This window comes from Cygnus atratus, chromosome 2 (genome assembly GCF_013377495.2).
Source record: "Cygnus atratus isolate AKBS03 ecotype Queensland, Australia chromosome 2, CAtr_DNAZoo_HiC_assembly, whole genome shotgun sequence".
In the NCBI taxonomy this organism is placed as follows: domain Eukaryota; kingdom Metazoa; phylum Chordata; class Aves; order Anseriformes; family Anatidae; genus Cygnus; species Cygnus atratus.
The window spans coordinates 36,677,149-36,695,704 of record NC_066363.1 but is presented as its reverse complement, the minus strand read 5'-3'; the positions used below and the strand labels follow the sequence as shown (position 1 = coordinate 36,695,704).

The following is an 18,556-nucleotide window of genomic DNA, read 5'->3' as shown; positions in this document are numbered from 1 at the left end:
CTGTGCCAACTATAATAGTCGGGGTGACTAACGCGGGACGCCAAGAATTGTTCCATTATATCATGAGACATTACATCGTGCTTGAAAAACAGTCTTTGGTGACACGTGAAGGATTGGCAAGTGCATTTCGGGGAATCCTCTTTTATTTCTTAAAGGATTTCAAATCTTTTTCGTCGTGTTACGCATAATTTAACTTTCTTGGTGGTTAGGTTGAAATTGCTGGTAGGGGTTTTGCATATTCGTCATTTAAATTGGGGGGAACAGAGGAAGGTGTAGGAACTTATGTTGAAAGTTACTCATTTATAGTTCCTTGGAGGAATTAAAAACTGGGACTTTACAATAATTTGACTGTGTATTTCTAGACCTCGCCCAATGTGCTATGGCTTTGCAAAACAGCAGATATTGTCAAAACTCCGTTTCTATTCAGTATTGTGGAACATGTATAGTAATATTTCTATGGAAAATATTGTGACATTGACTCTCACATTTTTTGTAATTTTAATATTGCAAGTGTCAATAAGAAATGAAATCCTTGCCTTTATTACAACTAGCATAGTAGAACAAAACAAAGAACTTTTTAGAAAATGAATATGCTCAGGGGAAATTCAATAAATCTTTGTTAGAATAAAAAAAGGTCTTATATATAAATATATAAAAACTTGCTGTGTATTGTGCAAAAGTTGCTTACTGCTAAAGGACTAATGCATTGTAAATCAATGGTGGGTCCCATAGCACATTATGGTATGTTTTATTGGGTTTTTACCTTAAGGTAAGGCCTTTTATTAAGAGTATATAAGAGCACACTCTGCTGAATACCTTGTTTTTCACAGTGCTGTATACATAATGGTGTTTTTTTTTTTTATTTGCTTCATTAAACACTCCTATAATTAATGCATTTAATGGGAATCTAGCGGTAACAAATATAAAATTTATTGAGGTTTAAAAAAAAAAACACAACAAAAACTAACACTTCAGTTACTAGATTTTCCATCAACAACTGCCCATGACCAAATTCCTCAAAATATTTGTGTGCTCACCCCAGAAATCTGCTGCTGAAACAGGTGATGTTTTCAGCTGTGTAATGGGAAAGAAATTCCACATAAATAATCCTTGTGAAGTAGTCAGTATGAACGTAGAGGGAGAGAGCACCAAAGAGTGTCTTTAAAATAATCCCCCAAAAGCTGTTTCAGGCTTGATAAGAAGACGTGTGTATTAGCGCTGGAGCTTGCAGGGTGAGTTATTAGGTGTTGAAAGACACCGTCTAGGAAGCCTGACCCATCAGAATTTGAATGTAAAAGGCAAGTGACAACTGAATACATGAAAAGCCTTAGAGCCCGCTCCCAAAGCACTCTTTCCCTGCCTGAAAAGCCCGTTTATCTTCGGATGAATAAGAGTTACAGAATTGGAACCTAAGGAGAAAATCGGTGGTATCCGTGGCCAAGGGAATGTTTCCCTCCCACCCGTTTGATTATAACCATGTGCAAGTTTGGGTAATGAGACTGCAGGGCTTTCCCCTCGCCTCCGTGCACAGTTGGGACATTTTATTTGAAGGCTGATGCAGCTTCGTGTTGCTGTGATGCATCTCACAAGCTCTCGGTCTGGACAAGTAACAAAGATGTGTCAGAACCGGAGAATCTTTTTACAGTGCGTAAAAAATATCCCCGTCTATTCCAAGAGGAAATCGTAACGTGAAGAACATCGGTGTTATAACAGCCTCATAATGAGGACGAGCTTGGCCAGAGCTTTGAAGAAGACAAATGGGAAGCAAAGCAGCTCATTTCTCCTCAGGGCAGGGACTGCAGTGTGTAGCTAGGACTGAATGGCTGGGCCTACAGCAGGTGAGGCGCCGCGGGCCTGGAGTCTGGTGGCCGGGCACTGATGGACGGCCTGTGAGCAACAGCAGGAAATGGGGACAGGGAAGCGGAGCCCTGCTTATGTCTTCTGTTTTCTGTCCCTCGTTCTGCCAGTCTGTTCCTCTCTGTGTGCTGCCAGGGGCAAATGTAGACAGTTATATTTACCTACATCCCTGGTAATTGTGGCACTGAATTAAGGCCCACGAAGCACACGGTGAAAGAGGCCGTGCATGGGCAGCGCAGGCATTGCCTCATGCATCCAGGGCTCTCCCTGAGGTGCCGGGGATACGCAGCAAGCCCTGCGCAGCCGCAGACGGGTGATGACATCTAATTGAAAAGCCCTCATTACTGACAGGCTTGGACGTTTGCCTGCCTCGTTCCAAGGCCGGCCTCGAGCCATTTAAAATTAATATTGTTCATTCCTCTCTGTGCCGTTTAGCATTTAGAAGCCGTCCTCTGCCAGCTGCTGTCTTCGATTAGGCCGGAGAAGCTGCGTGCAGTGCCGCTGCTGGGCTCCCACTGCTCCCCCAGGACCTCGGGAGCAGAGAGGTCCTGCAGGAGGGGCCACGTCCTTCCTGAGGTCTTCTGAGGTTTTGGAAGGCTGAGGAGGCTTCGTTAGCAAAGGGACTCAAAGGGAATTTCTTTCCCCACCTCAGAAGTGAGCTGCGAGTGCCAGGGCACCATCCCTCAGAGAGGGAAGCAGTGGCACTGTGATGGGTGGCACCGAAATGGTGCAGCAGGGCGGCATGTTACTGCAGCACTAGTCAGCATGCGGCTGCTGCAAGGACTTCATACACTCCTCCTTGAGTGACACCTGGCTTAACACGGCAGAGGAAATGGCCATTGTGAAGACATATGTCTGAAGCTCCTCCTAAGCACTTACAAATGTGGGCTCTGCTCTGGTAGGCAACTGTAAAAAGAAGAAGACAGCCCTCAAAGACAGTGGGGCGTCACCACCACCACCGATGGGACAAGCTGTGGATACTGTCTCTCTCCAGTTCCCCTCTGGTACCCTGGACCACACAGCAGTTCGTGAACATCCCTGCCACCTCCACCAGCTTCCCCATGCTCTGCTTGCCCCATGCCTGCCTGCCAGCTGGTGTGACTGATTAGCCACTGCAGCTTACTGGCCCAGCAGCCAAATAAATACTAGCAAAAAGAGGTGGCAGGAACTCCTTTGCAGAGGGTTAGGAGCCCCTCAGCTATTTTGGGAGTGGATTTAGGAGGATTTGGGGAATTAGGCGCAAAGGAGGTGTCCATCACTTCAGTTTGCACGCACTCCAGCTGAATGATAAAAAAGTTGCTGCTAAAGGCAAGCCAACCCTGGGGTAAAACAAAAGCAAAGCTCTCCCTGCCTCAGCCTCCGAGTTTGGCTTGTGAAAACTGCCTGCCTTTAACTTCAATCCTGACAGCTTTCCTTCTAGACTGAAGTGCATGGAGCAGCTACAGCAAAACAACAACAAGAAAAAGACCCAGCTGGAACAACAGCCCGTGTTATGGTACGAGGCACAGCCCAGCATAACCGGCGTCATGGCCATGTCTTGCTGTGGGTAGTTCCTTCTCCTCGTGCACAGCTCCATGTTGTCTTCTCCACATGGCTTCTTGAAGCTAACAACAACCTTTATTGAGCCAGAACTGGCTCTGCTGCCTTGCAGCTCAGAACAAAAATGATTAGTGAAACCAAAGAGAGGCGAGGGGAGGATGTAGTGCCCTTCCGTACAAAGCCGCCTGCCTTTTTATGCAATCCATCATAATCCAGGGGGCCCCAGATTTAAACTAATCTGTTTCTGCCTTTATTTATTTTTTCTTGACTCAATTTCCTACATGAACTGGCCAGTATTTGTGTTTCTTTTAACTTGACGTGCTGTCAGCTGAATGCAATGCCCTATGAAAACACCTGCTGACCTTGTGCGCGCACACACACACACACACACATCCCTATCATCTGTATATCTATACCATGTAGCTGTACCATCTGTAGCTGTCTATAACACCTGATGTATACCTACATCTTTATTGTTTACAACAGGGCACATGGATTGCAAATTCCTCAGCCCTCTGCAGAGCAGCCCCTCGCGCCCCCCTCTTTGGGAAGGGAGCTGCCCGCCTGCTTGTGGCTGTGCTCGGGGTTGTGCTGCGGCACGTCCCCAGGGAATGGGCTGATCGGGTTCGCTAATGGCGGGGCTCCCAGGGTATTTGCTTACCTAACACGATCAGCACACACGTCTTCAATATTTTATCAGCTCTGAGGGTCAGCCTCATAACATGGCTTTATGTCTATCGCACTGGAGGATAGAGCGGGCTGGAGGAAAAAAAGTGCAAAGAGTGCTGCAGGAAGGGGGGGTTCAGCAAATGACAAGCACTAATGCCCTGCTTATCACTGCTAAAACCGATGTCCCTGTTGCAGTCAGGCACAAGAAGAACTTAGGCCCCTTGCAATAAAAAAGCAGACCAAAGAACGCAGCATGCAGCCCCAACCCTTCCCTTGCTAGCTCTGATCTGAAGGGTGCTAGCTGTCCTGTTTTAACTTTGATCCCTCCTTTCCCACTCTCCCTTGCTTAATTTTATTATTTTTTTAATCCCTTGAAAGTACTTCTCAGGAAGTTTTTGTTTTAACCTTGTGATTATTTCCCATGTGCCCAGCTTTCCAATGAGCGGGAATAAAGCCGACCCACAACAAAAACGAGTGCAGCAGGGTAATTCTGGGGGTAGTACCCGAGCTGTAGTGGGGCCTCAGTGGCCAGTAGCTGTGGTGGGGAGGAATGCTTTTTTCTGCTCTAAACAGGCCCATTAACTGCCTTCAGCTGGGCAGCGCTGGCTCCAGCATGGACAGAAGAGTAAAGGTGGGTCTGTAGTGCAGTGCTGGAGCTCTGGGAAGCAAGGGTTGCTGATGGGGGAGCACACCCGGCCACGCCATTTCTTAGCGTGTTCCCCAGTGCTGTGTGCAGGGGGATCCCCAGAGGGATGACCTGACTGGCCTTGGCCCTTTTCACTGCTGTCTGAGAGTCAGAGTGTAATCAGAGAGCTTTGTAGCTGAGAGCATGTTCAGTGTTCCCTCTATCCCAGCATTTATAAAATTCACCCCAACACCAACAAAAAAAGCACTAATGTCTGCCAGCTCCTCTCACCCCAAGCTGAAAGATGACATCTGGCTGATGCAAGTTAGAGCATCCCTCTCGCCAACCCCTTGCGTCCTCCACTCAGGTGAGATCTGGCTGCTTCCCCACACAGGACAGGGCAGGAGTGTGCTCTCACACTGATTCACTTTCTTCTAATAATAACTTTGTTATGACATCTGCTGTCCAGAGCAGCCCAGGGAGAGCAGTGGTAACAGCAGACTGCTTGGAGGAGCAACAAATGCTGCGTTCAGGTTTGGGAAACCATGAATCAGCTGTAAAGGGCAGTGTTACCTCAGCCTGAATCCATCTTGCTTAGCTCATACGGTCAGGTGTAAATATAACTGTGTGGACAATAACATAGTCCTGTGATACGCCTTCATGGGAGGCATCTGTTTTTATAGAGATGATGATCCTCTTCCAGTATTTGGTCACAGAGCAAGAGCCCTGCTGTAAAATTACAGGTTAAGCCATGGTGTGACAGCCTTGCTTTTGAGGCAATTCAGATGCATACAGCCTCAGAAATGACTCTAGATAATGCCGTGCCTTAATGTCTGGGGAAACAGCTGCTGTACCCCCTTAGAGAGGGAGCCATGTACATCTATGGCTCCATCTCCCAGATCTTACAAAGGGAGAATGGGAACAGTGAAATGACTCTGCCTTTTTCCTACCCATTTTAGGAGGGCGAACACTCTTGGCCAGATTCAGCCTTTTGAAAACCAGGGGGAGAGCAGCAGGAGCTGTGCCCGTGCCAGGGCCTCCAAGGGAGCAGCCCTGCCGTGCCGCCCAGGGCCACCTCCCGCTGGGTGACACCGTGACCCAGCGCTCATGGAGGGATTGTCCCGACGGCCAGGCTGAGCCTCGCAGGCTGTGAGCATGGCCAGGTCAGGCCATCACCCTGGGACCTCCAGCACCACCATCACATGAACCTCAGAATGGGTTCATCCTGATGAGCTCGAGACTGCGGTTTACGCATTGTTGTGCCAAGGTCTGTATTGGACCAATTTATAGTGAGAAATGAGGTTGGCAAAATAACAGGGGCATCACAATTAGAGCTAATTAGCCCAGCAGGAAATCCATTTCCAGGCAGCTTTTGGCAAGAAGCGAGGTTGGCGGGATAACAAGCATAGAGTGTATTTTGATATAAGCACACTCCAGCTGCAAGGAAAAGTAAAATAACAGCTTGTCTCATCCTTACGCGGAGGCCCCGGGTTAGGATCCACCACGTAAGCCTTTTTGTTTGAGGCTTCGCGGCCTCCACGCTTGGAAGACCTTTGCAGACCTCTCTCCTGCGGAGCACCGGGTCTCCTTGGTGGGCACATGGTGGCCCCGTGCAGGGGTGGTCTGCAAGGTCGGCTCGGTCCTGCAGTCACACAGGCCTCTGCCCAGCACCATGGGCTCTTCTCCACCAATTTTGGGGGAGATGAGGGATTTCAGGTCCGGACGCGGCCAGCCAAGCACAAAGTAGATACGAGCCACCAGATACCATCTAAGAAAAGAAATCATGGATGAGCAGCTTGCAGGAGTTATCTGTGCGGTAAAATGTCTGGGGTATAGACACAGCCAAACTACTGGAATTATTTGTATTTGAGTGCTTTATTATATTGGAATTGCGGTGATATTATTAACATTTGTACAAATGCACAAAAATCCTGTCTCTTCTAGCTAGAAAGAGATGTAAAAATCTGACCTAGTTGAACAGTCTCAATGAACTCATTGTCCATTTGCAACAATAATGGGTTCACAATGCAACAAAAAGCTTAACATAAAATTAAACATATTAAATGCTGCAGCAAGTATTTACACTTATGTACCAAAAAAAAAAAAAATTATCTCCCTCCAGTAAGGAAGGTGGTTGCTTTACAGAATAAAACAAACAGACAAACAAACACAAAACCTTTGCATACAATACAAACAACCTCAAGCCCAAAACTTACTGTGACAGCACCTTTTTTAATATAATATATATATATTTATATATAAACTTCGATAGTTTAGGCTTACTCCAAGCAGTGCTAAAAGTTCCTTAAAACCAGGACAATGACAATATTCCAAAGAAGCAACTTTCGTGGATGATTGCTACCCAGTGTTTAAAATGAGCTGTTACAGAGAAAAGTACAGAGCTCACGAACATGGCCTGGGAAACACTCGGGTCCAGATTATAAAGTCCTTGGCAAAACTCTCAGTGGTGATTATTCTTATTCTGAAGAGTGAGCACACCTCTCATGCAAAATATTTTGTCTTTTGGAAGCATGGCAAAGGTTGTCTCTGACAGGGATCTCTTTGCAACCTAAGCTCCTAGGGGTGGGGGGAAAAACGTACCTGGAATTTCCTAGATTCCAGCAAGGAAAACATTTCCCTCCAGATGCCCTATCAGCCCCCCCTCTCTTGTTTCCTGACACTGCTGCAGTTGCTGTACAGGCAGAATGAGTTTCCAGTCTTCATTCAGAAGGCTGTTGCGCAGATTTTAGTCAAAAAGAGATTTGGGTCTAATAGTCTTACAACATGAGCTGGCATGCCGTTATGGGGGGGTCGGGAAGAGTTCCACCCAGGGAAACTTAGCATAAGTAGCATTTATTTTGCATAAATATAGAACTGGATATCCTGAATACCAGGTATTACACATCAGTCTAAATATAGCTGGCTGCAATTATTGATTCCACTCCAAGGAGAGCCTGGGAAAGGATCACATTTCCATTTAGAGAATCAATCTTTTTTGTGAGTGTGTGTGAACACTAACATTTTTGGCCTCGCAGAGTTTTAATGTTTGCTATAAAGTAGTTCTGAAAGCTATGGAAAGCCAGTAACAGTAAGCAATTTAGCTCTAGTCTAAAGCCACTGATTAAACTGAGATAACTGGAAGCTCTGAAAAAAAAGAGGTTACTGATGTAAACAGTCTCTTTTGTCTTTGCAATAACATGATTATTTCAGATGATGAAAAAGTGATATATATATATATATTTTTGGTGTTCTGATCGCTTGAAATTTTATTGCTCTTGTTTGTCCTTAGAAGTTTTTAGTCTCTTTTCTTTCTTTTTTCTTTCTTTCTTTTTTATTTTTTAAAGGTGCTGTCCCTAGTCAAGTTATAAGGCAACATATTTTATTGATTTAAACTTCTAATACATAGTATGGCCACTGTTATCACTGCAGCTTCGCAGCTACTGTGGGTTGGACAACAGTCAAAGTGCATTATCATGCACGACAGAGCCAGTCTCCTGACCTTACACTATACAGGACACTTTGGTTCTCAGGATGAGAGATTATAAATGTAGCTTAGATGCTGCCTCATACACTTTGCATAATAAAACATTTATATGCTATCATGAAGAGGGTGTAAAGTCTAAGTCACACTGCAGACTGGCTGTTCTCAGCTTCTCCGTTTGGGCAGGTGTGAGAGACAAGTTGTAGATATGCCACCAGTGAAAGCATATAAATGTATCTGGTGCAAATGTTTTACAAGAGAATTATAAATGATTCAACAAGGGAGAGCAAGAAAGAGAGTGAGAGCTAAAGTGCAATTTTAAAATAATATAAATAATTGAAACGTAGAAGTAAGATACTAATTAGTTGTAACTGGTTTTGTTTTATAGGCACAGTTTAGTTTTTATGTCTATAGATCAATCTTTTTTTCTTCTTCCCCCTCCAGTAATTTTATCTGATGTATAATGGAGTTTCAATGGTCTACGTCTAAGGAACACTGCTTAGTAAGAGGACAGAAGAGGCAATGATAAGGCAGTATAGTGCAACTCACTATGTGATATTAGAAAAGAAACAACGATGGGGTTAGATCTTCTGTGGTGATGTATGTAATCAGCCTAAAAAAAAAAAAAAGGAGAAAAAAAAGACAGGCTTTCCAGTTATATGTTGACCCATGCTTTCTAAAATGAGAGAGCACATTTTCCAATACAAAGGAAACAACTAAAGGTTCATTATTTGCTTTGTTGTTACTAAGAAAAAAAAAAAAAAAGCAGATGCTGCTTTAAGGAAAACATTTAAATCTAGGAATTTCTGTACAACTGACCTCAGCAAACTTTTCCATCTTAGATGGATGATTTCTGCTTGAGACCCTGAAGGATAAAGATGCAAAGATGCGCACACACCTAGAGTAGTTTATTGCAAAACTAATATTGTAACTTTAAAAAAAAACAAAAACAAACAAACAAAAAAACAAAACAAAAAAGAAACAGATTCTGTACAAGAATACTGTTCAAATGGAATGTGTTAAAATAACATTTATTAATAAATACTTTATAAAATTCTATGTGATTACTAAATTAATAGATTCCTGTTTTAAAATTGCTTTGGTCCTCATGAATTTTCATAAATTCACTCTATACGCTTTTTTTTAAAAAAAGGTATTAGCTGCTAAAAAGCACATTTTGCCTAAACTAAAAGGCTAGTTTTAAACACTAAATATTGTTGCTTAAAAAAATATGAATCCTCAAAAGTTGGGCATTTAACAACAGTTATAGCTGGCTTGTTAGTTAACAGGACGGAGTCAGTTAACACACGAAATCCACACGCACTGAGGCACTGAACCATTGACTTTCCACTATTCAGAACATGGGCAGCATACATTTAGCTTTGTAGCAGGAATTAACTTCAAACAGCACGAAATTCTCCACAAATCATCCTCATCGTCCTTATAAAACACACCATGATAGCACACAAACTACTTGTCTCCCACAGGCAGTGTTATGAATATGGCTTGCATAAGTTGACCTGGGGAAGGGGCTGGGGGAGAAGGAGCCGGATCACAGCATAGTTCCTTTCTGATACAAGTATTGCAATTGTCCGTGGCTGAGATTTCCAACATACTTCGGCTGTCACGCAACGAGAGATGCCCTCTGGAGGAGTATCTGTGACATGGGGAGGCTTCCTCCTGGCAAAGCCCTGGCAGTGCCTGGCAAAGCCCTGGCAGTGCTGAGCAAAGCTGGCTGGGGAAGCTCTGCAAGAAGTCCAGCGGCGGTGGGACGGGGCACAGAGCCCACCAACGGGCTGGACTTGAGAGAAAAGCGTGTCAGCCTCCAGTAGCAGCTGGTGAAAAAGTAGGATTTCTCCTCGAACGAAAGAGCGCGGTAAGTGCATGGCGAGTGACGTGCTCGGAAGCAGGCCGCTTCCACCAGCGCCCGCAGAAGGCCGGTCCCGGGGGGCCGCGGGGCAGGAGCTTCTCCTGCAGCCTTTGCTCGGTGCACGGCCGGACCGGCGGCTTGAGGAAAGGCTGCAAGACCCCTCCCCTGGAAAACAAGAGTATTTTCACGTGGAAGTGAATCTGGTGAGCGATATAAGGTGCCTGGCAGGGTTGGTCCTTTTACCGATAGAGCTAATATAAATATGCTGCATGTTGTCTTGGCCTGTGAACCTGCGACAGAGTTACAAGAAGCAATAGCAAATAGCTTTTCATCCTTTACTTATTTCCACATCACTAGCAATGATTATACCTAAAGGCCAATAGTATAGAGAGGAGACATTTCATTGTAATTACACATTTAGGCCAACATGTGTGGTTGGCTTGCCTAGTTAGCATTAAAAAAAGAAATAATTGAGCTATATATAATACACATCAGTCAAACTGTCAAGTTGCTGAATTTAACAAAACTTAGGCAAGGTTTTTGTATTTTTCTTTTTTTTTCCTTTTTTTTTCCTTTTTTTTTCCCTTTTTAATGTAGAGGCTTTCAGTTTAACAGCTAAATATTTTAATTGAGGAGACTGAATAAAATGAAGCTAAACTGTAATTCTAGTGCAGTGTAGCTCAACTGGGTATTCTAATATTATCAACAACTTTGATTTTTACTTTTTAATGTATTTAAGTGCTACCCATATAGAGGGAAAGTTTTTAAATTAACCCTGTGATGGCATGTTATTTTTCACAGTGAATGATGAAATTCAGACACAGGGGAAAGGCTTATTTTGTTGTTTTTACATCGTGGATACTCAGCTGGAACATTTTGCTCAACTGCATATTTGAGAAAAGTTCCTTTGGGAGCCATGATGAAGCAAGACCATTTAGCTATTACAACTGGAGGTTAAAAAAAATTATAGATTCAGTATTTAAAACACTTTAAAAGTATACGTTTGTCTAAAATATAATAGAAAATCCTTTACATTTGTATTTTTTCGTAACTTTTTTTTTTGGTTCTTAGACTATATAATCAAGTCAAGATTTATACTGTACATTAAAAATCTTCTTTTGAATGTGTTTGCATAAATGGAAAGAGAGCTGTTCAAGAATACTGATAAAAAGTTAGATACCAAGAGAAGAACTAATTCAGAAACATATGATCCTCAGAATTTTGCCTTTCCTTCCACGAGGGCCCTGCTCCTGACAGTGCCTCCCACTTCACTAGTTGAGCTCTCCTTCCCACACGGAGAAGAGTCAGCCTGCTACATAAAACCCACAACTCCTCTCAAACCCAAGAAACAGCGGCTGAGGACAAGAACCTCGCTTCAGAACAAAGCGTGTTCAGGATTGGAACATTTGCCAGGAATAGCATGAATTAGCTTTTGCTATTAAAGATGCAGTTTGAAATGTTTGAACGCTCATCGCCAACTCAGAGCCCGCTCCCGCTCCCCGGGGCAGACGAAGGAGGTGTTGCCGCTGCCAGCCCTGAGAGCAAAACCAGGTCCCAGGATATTGAAAGGCAGCATAATTAACTGGCATCATCTCCCTCTGATTTTCCCATCAATCACTGCTACTACTCTGGGATGCAAATCCGTTGTGCTGAGGGGCAGGCGCATAGTCCAAACAAAACCCTTAATTGTGGCATAAAGCCCCTTTACAGACCCTCTTTGCAGGACTGAATTTTATCCAGCGAGTGCAGTGGAATTTGTCATTCTTGCAGCACTTCTTAGTGGCTGCGTGCTTTATAAAAAAAAATTTTAGCGTCATTATGAGACAATTCCTTACCCGCTATAAACTGGCATAAGTGCCATTAAAGTCAGTGAAGCTCCACTGATGTCTGCCAGCTCAGGACAAGTCCATGTACATCTAAAGGGATGCCTGCAGAGAGCAGGACTTTCCCTGGTAATTAAAAATGGCATTTTTCCAACTGGTCAGAATGGTTACACTGATTTATTTTTCATTTATAGCCCATGAAATCTGAGGCTGTTAGCTTTTGGTGCTAGAACAATGTAAGCAGGTTAGGGAACAGAACTTTCCTGAATTATTATATACTACACAGATTTGCTATGTTAATGACTGGCAGTGCAAAAAAAACCCCTGCTGTAATTCTCAGGTGTTACTTGCTATGCCTGCACTGTGCCACAGCCATTTACCTCAGCAGCTTACACGGCTCCTAGCGTCAACACAGCTGGCTCTCAATCCTGCTTCACCTGCGACTGCACTGCTTTCGCCTTTCCCTGTTTATTAAAAGCACTAAATCAGGAGCATTTCTATTTTTTAAAACAGAAATGCTTGGCGCAGCCCAGCTGTGGGTGAAGAGCTAGTGAAAGCAACAGCCTCGCCGGCGGTTTTTTGGGGGCTTGAAGTTTTTGCTTGTTCATCACTGTTCTCCGGGGGGGAGAGGGGGAAGAGAGGGAAGTGAGGATGTCTTGGAGTGAAAAAAAAAAGCAGGAAAAAGTTTGGTGAAGAGAAGGACAGAGGGCTTGGGAAGGGAGGAGGAAGATGTGAGAATAACGGAAAGACAAACAGGGCAGGATGGGAGAGAGAGCTGGGGAGGAAAGCTGGACAAAAGGGCACAGTATTTGGGCTTGGTTTTGTTCTGATAGCCACATAACTACGTAACTGTGTTGAAAGAGGCTCTGAATACAAGACAGGGTTCTGGTGATAGCACAACGCTAACTCATTTTTTATGATGCTGTCAGCAGATGCCCTCTCTCTATATTTATAGCCTAATTACTCCTAGTTACCTACATATGACTCTGTTTAATACTTTTCATGCCTCACGTTGGCTAACAAGCTGCGGTTTAACACAACTCCGTATTTCTGAGGCTTCAGGCTAGATTGGTGAGAAGGAAACGTGACTATGTACATAGACAGTTAGGTTTATAAACAAGTAACTGGTACCAAAAAAACTGGAGAAAGCACCAAAGCATTTCTCAAGCTGATAGCATATTAATTGCATAACTCCCTTTTATGTAACTAAGTATAAAAGACATTTTAATAACTATAAAAATGAAAGCCAGAGTCTTTCAAGAACTGAGGAATCTTCCAGGCTTGAGTTACGGTCAAAAATGTCCTTAGCACAGAGGACGCTTTGATATGCTTCCACACTCCCCTAGCAGTTTCTGATCAACCAGTCTTAAAGGATTGGGTTGATGTCTGTTCTGTGGCTGGCAAGCTGGGTGAGAGTGGAGCTTCCCACAACGTCGCTGACAGAGGAGGAGGTCGTGATGGTGTTGTGCTGGATGACTTGCTGCTGGGAGCACGCTGGGACTGGGCTCGCAGGAGGACTGCTCTCGGGACCTGGGCAGGGTGTGAGGGACAGAGACAACACACATTCAACCAGCTGATATTCACCTGGCTTCAGGAGCCGGGACCTTGGAAAAACTCCAGTACCTTAATGACTCTGAAGCCAACACCAGGATAAAATTCCGGTATCTTAAGATTTATAAAACCGGTGTTGGGATGCTTAAATGCTTTATTCACTCCATCAGAAATCAAAATTGCAGTGCAGTGCACTGCATCACAGAAAATCTAATTCAAGCAACAGTTGATAGGCATGTAATGCAATTCTGTATTTTTTCTTTGAGTACTGTTAAAGAGCCAGATGTGTAGTGATGCAGAGGAGATAGAAAAGGGCTCTATTTTAAGAAAATGTTGCAATCTAGAAAATGTTAACCCCAAGGCTCTTCTGAGCCGCGCAAAGAATTTGTCCATAAATTACCATACTTGTAAAATGCATCAGCTAGACATAATCAATTCAATGTTTCCATTAGACGTGATTAAAAAAAAATAAATACACAAGTTAAGAGTCAAAAAAGAACAAACCTTGAAAACCTGCGCCGAGCCTGGTCTGCGCCACTGTCAGAGCACAGTACCATTTTCGCTGGAGGGGGCTGTAATGCTTTCCTTTACAACCTTCCTTTGGAGAGTTATTTTAATGTGCTGGCAGCGCTGTGCCCAGGAGGACTCTTGCAGGTCTGGAGCTCTGAGTTCAACGGGGATCCTCCGCATGGGAGCCAGCGTCCATCCATGTGCATCGCCGTGCAGGGTGGAGGGACGGGGGGGGACCAGCGGTGCTGTGCTGGATGCAAACCATGGCTTTTTGGTTTTTAAGCAGGGCTGGTTAAATAGGGGCAGGAGATGGGACAGCTCGGATGATGTTTGAGAAGAGAGGCTCAAGTGATAATATAAGGCCAAGAAGGGGTTCTGGAGGGAAGAACTAGAAACTGTGTTTTCCTGCGGGTGGTGTGGAGACAGTGCAAACATACCAGCTACTTACTTAGATATCCTTGTGATTCTTTCTGCATGGCTGTTATCGGACAGTCTTTATGCGTTAACAACAACTGTTTCAGCTGTGCTACCTCATTTTTCAGCATGGAGACCTCATTCTAGAAAAGAAATAGAGAGTTGGGTTTGCCACAAAGCTTAAAATGTGCTGTCATGCAAAGTTTAAATCCCAGAACACAGAAACTACTCTACAACTTTGTAAGAACGGGGCAAAACTGGCACTGACGTACTCAGTGCCTGTAGCTGGGTTTATGGTAATGTTTGTCCTTGACAATATTTTATAACATCTTCTGAGGGCAGCTTGGCTTCCAGACTTGATGCCATAAGCTGACGTGAACTAACTTCTGTGCCCACCATAAGAAGGGCACCATTCCCAATCCTTGTGCACAGGACTATGTCATAGTTACATCCATCCTCTTCCCATCTATTTACTCTCCCATCTCACTGGCTTGGAGTTAGGGCTTAGCTACGTGCCCTGCTCTGAAGAAGTCTTTTACAGCTGAGTTAATGGCACTTAAAAAAAAAAAAAAAAAAAAGAAAAAAAAAACAGTGACAAGAAAATAAATACAACTCTGTCTAGTGAAGGCTTCAAAGTCCCAAGACAGCTTTTTCCTGGCTTATCCTGCTGAAATGAAATTATTCTCCTAATTGAAGCACAGACACCTCCGTTAACCTACTCTGATTGTGCCTGCAGCCCCGCGCTGCGCCGGCCATGCCGGGGTAGCGCCGAGCACAAAGAGGGCCTCTGTGTCCTCGGGGGCGCAGACAGTAGCTCGCACCTGAAGCTGCATGTTTGTCTGGGTGAGTTCTTCTGCTTTCTTTTCCAGTGACATCACCCAGACCTTCCTCTTCTGTCTGCAGCGTGTGGCAGCGGCTCGGTTCCTCTCCAGAAATTTCCGCCTCCTCTCATCTGGGTCTTCATCCACCACCCTCCTCCGGCGGCCTCCGGTGGGCTGCGGCTGCTGTATCGTCTGCGTGGGCTGCATCTGCTGCGCCGCTGGCGAAACCTGGCGGGGGAGAAGTCGGACACGGTGCTGAGGTGTGGGGAGAGGTGGAGGGAGGGATGCTGGAGGGAGGAGAGGCATCTCCTGCGTGCAGCTGGTGGGACGGCAGGCTTCCTGGCAAGGGCTGGGAAAGGCATGCCTTGAAAGACGCCGCCAGATGCCACCGCTGTTAGCTGCTGGCAATGAGTTGCACTGGTCAAAGGGGAGATTTTTTGAAATGATTCTCTGAATATTAGCAGAGAAAATATTTTTCCCCTTACGGTTAGTTATTAAAAACGTTTCACTTAGGTACTTTCTCTGCCACCACCTATTTCAAAGCTGAAATGTCAAGTTTCTCTCAGCAACTCTTTTAATCAAAGCAGAAGACTGTAGGGGCCTTATTTCTGTCTCTCTTTTCTTTTTCTTTTTTCTTTTTTTTTTCTTTTTTGATAATTGCTTCCAAAATTTTGGGACATTTTTATTTCACATGCTCTTCCACCTCCATTCTCATACTTCAAAACCTCTAGGGATGGGAGCTACAAACGTTTTCCATGTCTGAAGGCACTCTGGAAGCTACAGGAGTGGATGGTGGAGTCACGAGACCTTGCTGTCCGTGAGATGGAATCAGAAGAAAGGATTTAGGGAGCTAAATTCAAACTTGGGTTTTGAAGGGTGGCTGGTATCCCTGCACTACATGGAGGTACTGCTATATCCCCCTTCTCAGCCATTTCCATTTGCGCTCTTTTTGATGCTATACTCCTTTTTATTATTTTATTATTTATTTGACAGCAGACATGAAAAAACACTCCTAGCCCCTCTGCTATGAAAATATGAAAAATATGTGTTTATGCTTTTTCAAGTGGAGGAAATTATCAGTCCTGCTGCTGAGAGCAACTGGCCCATGCCCTTACAGAAGAGGCACATGATGGGGCCAGTGGCCGACAGTCTGAGCTCTGACTCCCCGTGGGTGGAATACATGTCTGCATCCCAGTCAGGAATGAGTCTCAGACTTAACGCTCGGTGTTTCTGAAGCAAATGGTGCTGGGGAGTCACCAGCTTTTGGACTGCTTTCCTGCCTTGCCATGGTGCCCAGGCCATGGGACCCTGGGCTCTGGATTTTGCTCGGGGCTCAGGTCGGATTGCTGGTGCACAGCTGGAGACGCTGGTGCTGCTCATGCCACTGCTGCTCCAGCAGAGTCTGGAACAGTCTGGAAACCCAAATTGTTGACTCAAAATTAATGCTGTTGTTCTGGCAAAGGCCCAGACCTCCAAGGTGCTTCCTTTTGAGTATAGGGAGTGGACATACTCAGTGCTTTGTCAGGCTGAGTTCTGAATTTCAACTGCAGCAATTAACATGTGTTTGCCTAACACATCTGTCTGTCTCAATTGAAATGATACTATCGTCTTGCAAGGTCGCTTTTCTGTCTAGAATCTCTCCACAAACTGTGAAGTGCCCTCTTCAAAAAACTGTTTATTCCCTCCCCCAGCTGACTTGTGTCAATTACAGTGGCAATTTTAGGTGTAATTATTCCGTGCATCTGATAATGCTCTTTGCATGAAGCCAGATTTATTCTCAGCTTTCAGTTGCACAGTCAGGGAATCTCCCTTGCAGGAGCAGAAAAAAAAATAAAATTTTAAAAAGCTTCTAAAAATAAATTAGCCACCCCACGCTTTCTGCCTGATTCTTAAAATTTCAGTGAGTATTAAGTCCTTATGTTTGCAGGTAAAGTCTCCAGTCTTCTGCCCACACTGGGATTGTCCCTGCACTGCAGTCGCCTGCTCCCTTCCCTGCCATGATGCCCCAGCTGCTCGCAGGAGATCACCGCTGAGGGATGCCAGCTGCTCCCTGTCCACTGGGGCCAAGCACACCACCTCTTTAGCAATATGTCTGAGTGCAGAGGCCTCAGAGATCCCTTTTAATGTCAAAAGAGCATCAAAGGGCTTTCATTTTCTCACATACAACACCTTTCCAGACTTCAAAGATCTGTTATTTATGTTTCTGGACACCAAGAGCTTTCCTTATCCCATTTCTCTCCTTTCTCATCTAGCATTAAAAAGTCTTGTTTCTTAACTCTCCCTGTCCGCTACACAGACAGCAAAAAGTGACTATAGATATTTTTTTTTTCTTTCTCCTTATGGTCATTTTCTCCTGTATAAGTAGCGAGTCGGTTTGTTTTCAGAAGGTACCAGTCAATGTTTGGGCAGTCAGCATGTATTTTCAGAACAACAAAATCTTCTCTCCATCTCTGTCAGATATTAATTAGAAAGGCTAGCATTACATCACTAATAATGTCACGTGGGACAATTAACTGAATCTTACTAGATAGCTCTTATCCCTGAAATCTGTTAGGATATATCTTAGTAATTGTCTAAGCATCATTCTCTAGCAGGACTTCCCCACCCTGCCTGTGGACATGCATGCTCAGGTAAGAATAAAATGAACGTATATTAAAATTAAGGTTAATTTTCTTTTATAGAATGCCTATCATATATCCATAATCAAGACAAATGTAGGACAGGTAATAAAATGAAGCAACATCCAAACCTCTACTCTGCTTAAGCTATCACTCTGGTAAGTCTGATACAAAGAAACATTAATGGGACCAACACAACAACGATTATAGTAGTTGAGGTACTACAACTTGGTAAAATAGATCTTTCTCAGAACAATACCTATTAGAAAGAAGTTTCTACTTTTTTCCTTGATCTAATGTTCCTCTCTGTTCTTTGCAACTTACTGTAAAATTAATACCCATTCACTCATTCTAGCAAAGCATTGGGCTCCCCGTGTACCGAAATGGTATGTTAAATGCATGAAATGAATGCTGACATTACAGAAGAGTGTGGTGTAAAATAACAGAAGTTGTGACACGGGAGCATATGGCCCACAGCAACGTGGACCATACTGCCTTTTGGCAGGCAGCTTGGAACCAAAGAATCTGGCTTAGAAGAATAAGGAGATTAATAATTAGTAAAATGCACCATTAAATTAATGTCTTCTGGAGCAATCCGACCCCCAAAGTGGCCAATGCCATGAAGACTATGGATGAGCTTAAAAAAGTAATAACCATGTGTTTATTGAGTCTCCCTGTTGCAGCAAACCCTTCTACTCTCCCCATTAATGCATCTGTTCAGAAATCATGATTGTCTTTGCACCATGGGAGCGGACTTGCAGCAAGGAAGCAGATGATC

General features: G+C 44.2%; 1 protein-coding gene across 10 annotated transcripts in view; it reads right to left on the bottom strand.

Annotated features, from left to right (window-relative positions):
• Window positions 1–6,637: 6,637 nt before the first annotated feature.
• Window positions 6,638–18,556, bottom strand: part of CREB5 (cAMP responsive element binding protein 5) — a 256,642-nt gene continuing 244,723 nt past the window's right edge. For all 10 annotated transcript variants that reach the window (XM_050708802.1, XM_035556391.2, XM_050708803.1 and 7 more), the window contains 3 exons: window positions 15,161–15,388; window positions 14,374–14,482; window positions 6,638–13,394 (listed from right to left, as the gene is read on the bottom strand). In XM_050708802.1, the coding sequence (XP_050564759.1) occupies window positions 13,231–13,394; window positions 14,374–14,482; window positions 15,161–15,388 (501 nt within the window). In that variant the 3' untranslated portion in view covers window positions 6,638–13,230. The remainder of the gene's footprint in view (window positions 13,395–14,373; window positions 14,483–15,160; window positions 15,389–18,556) is intronic.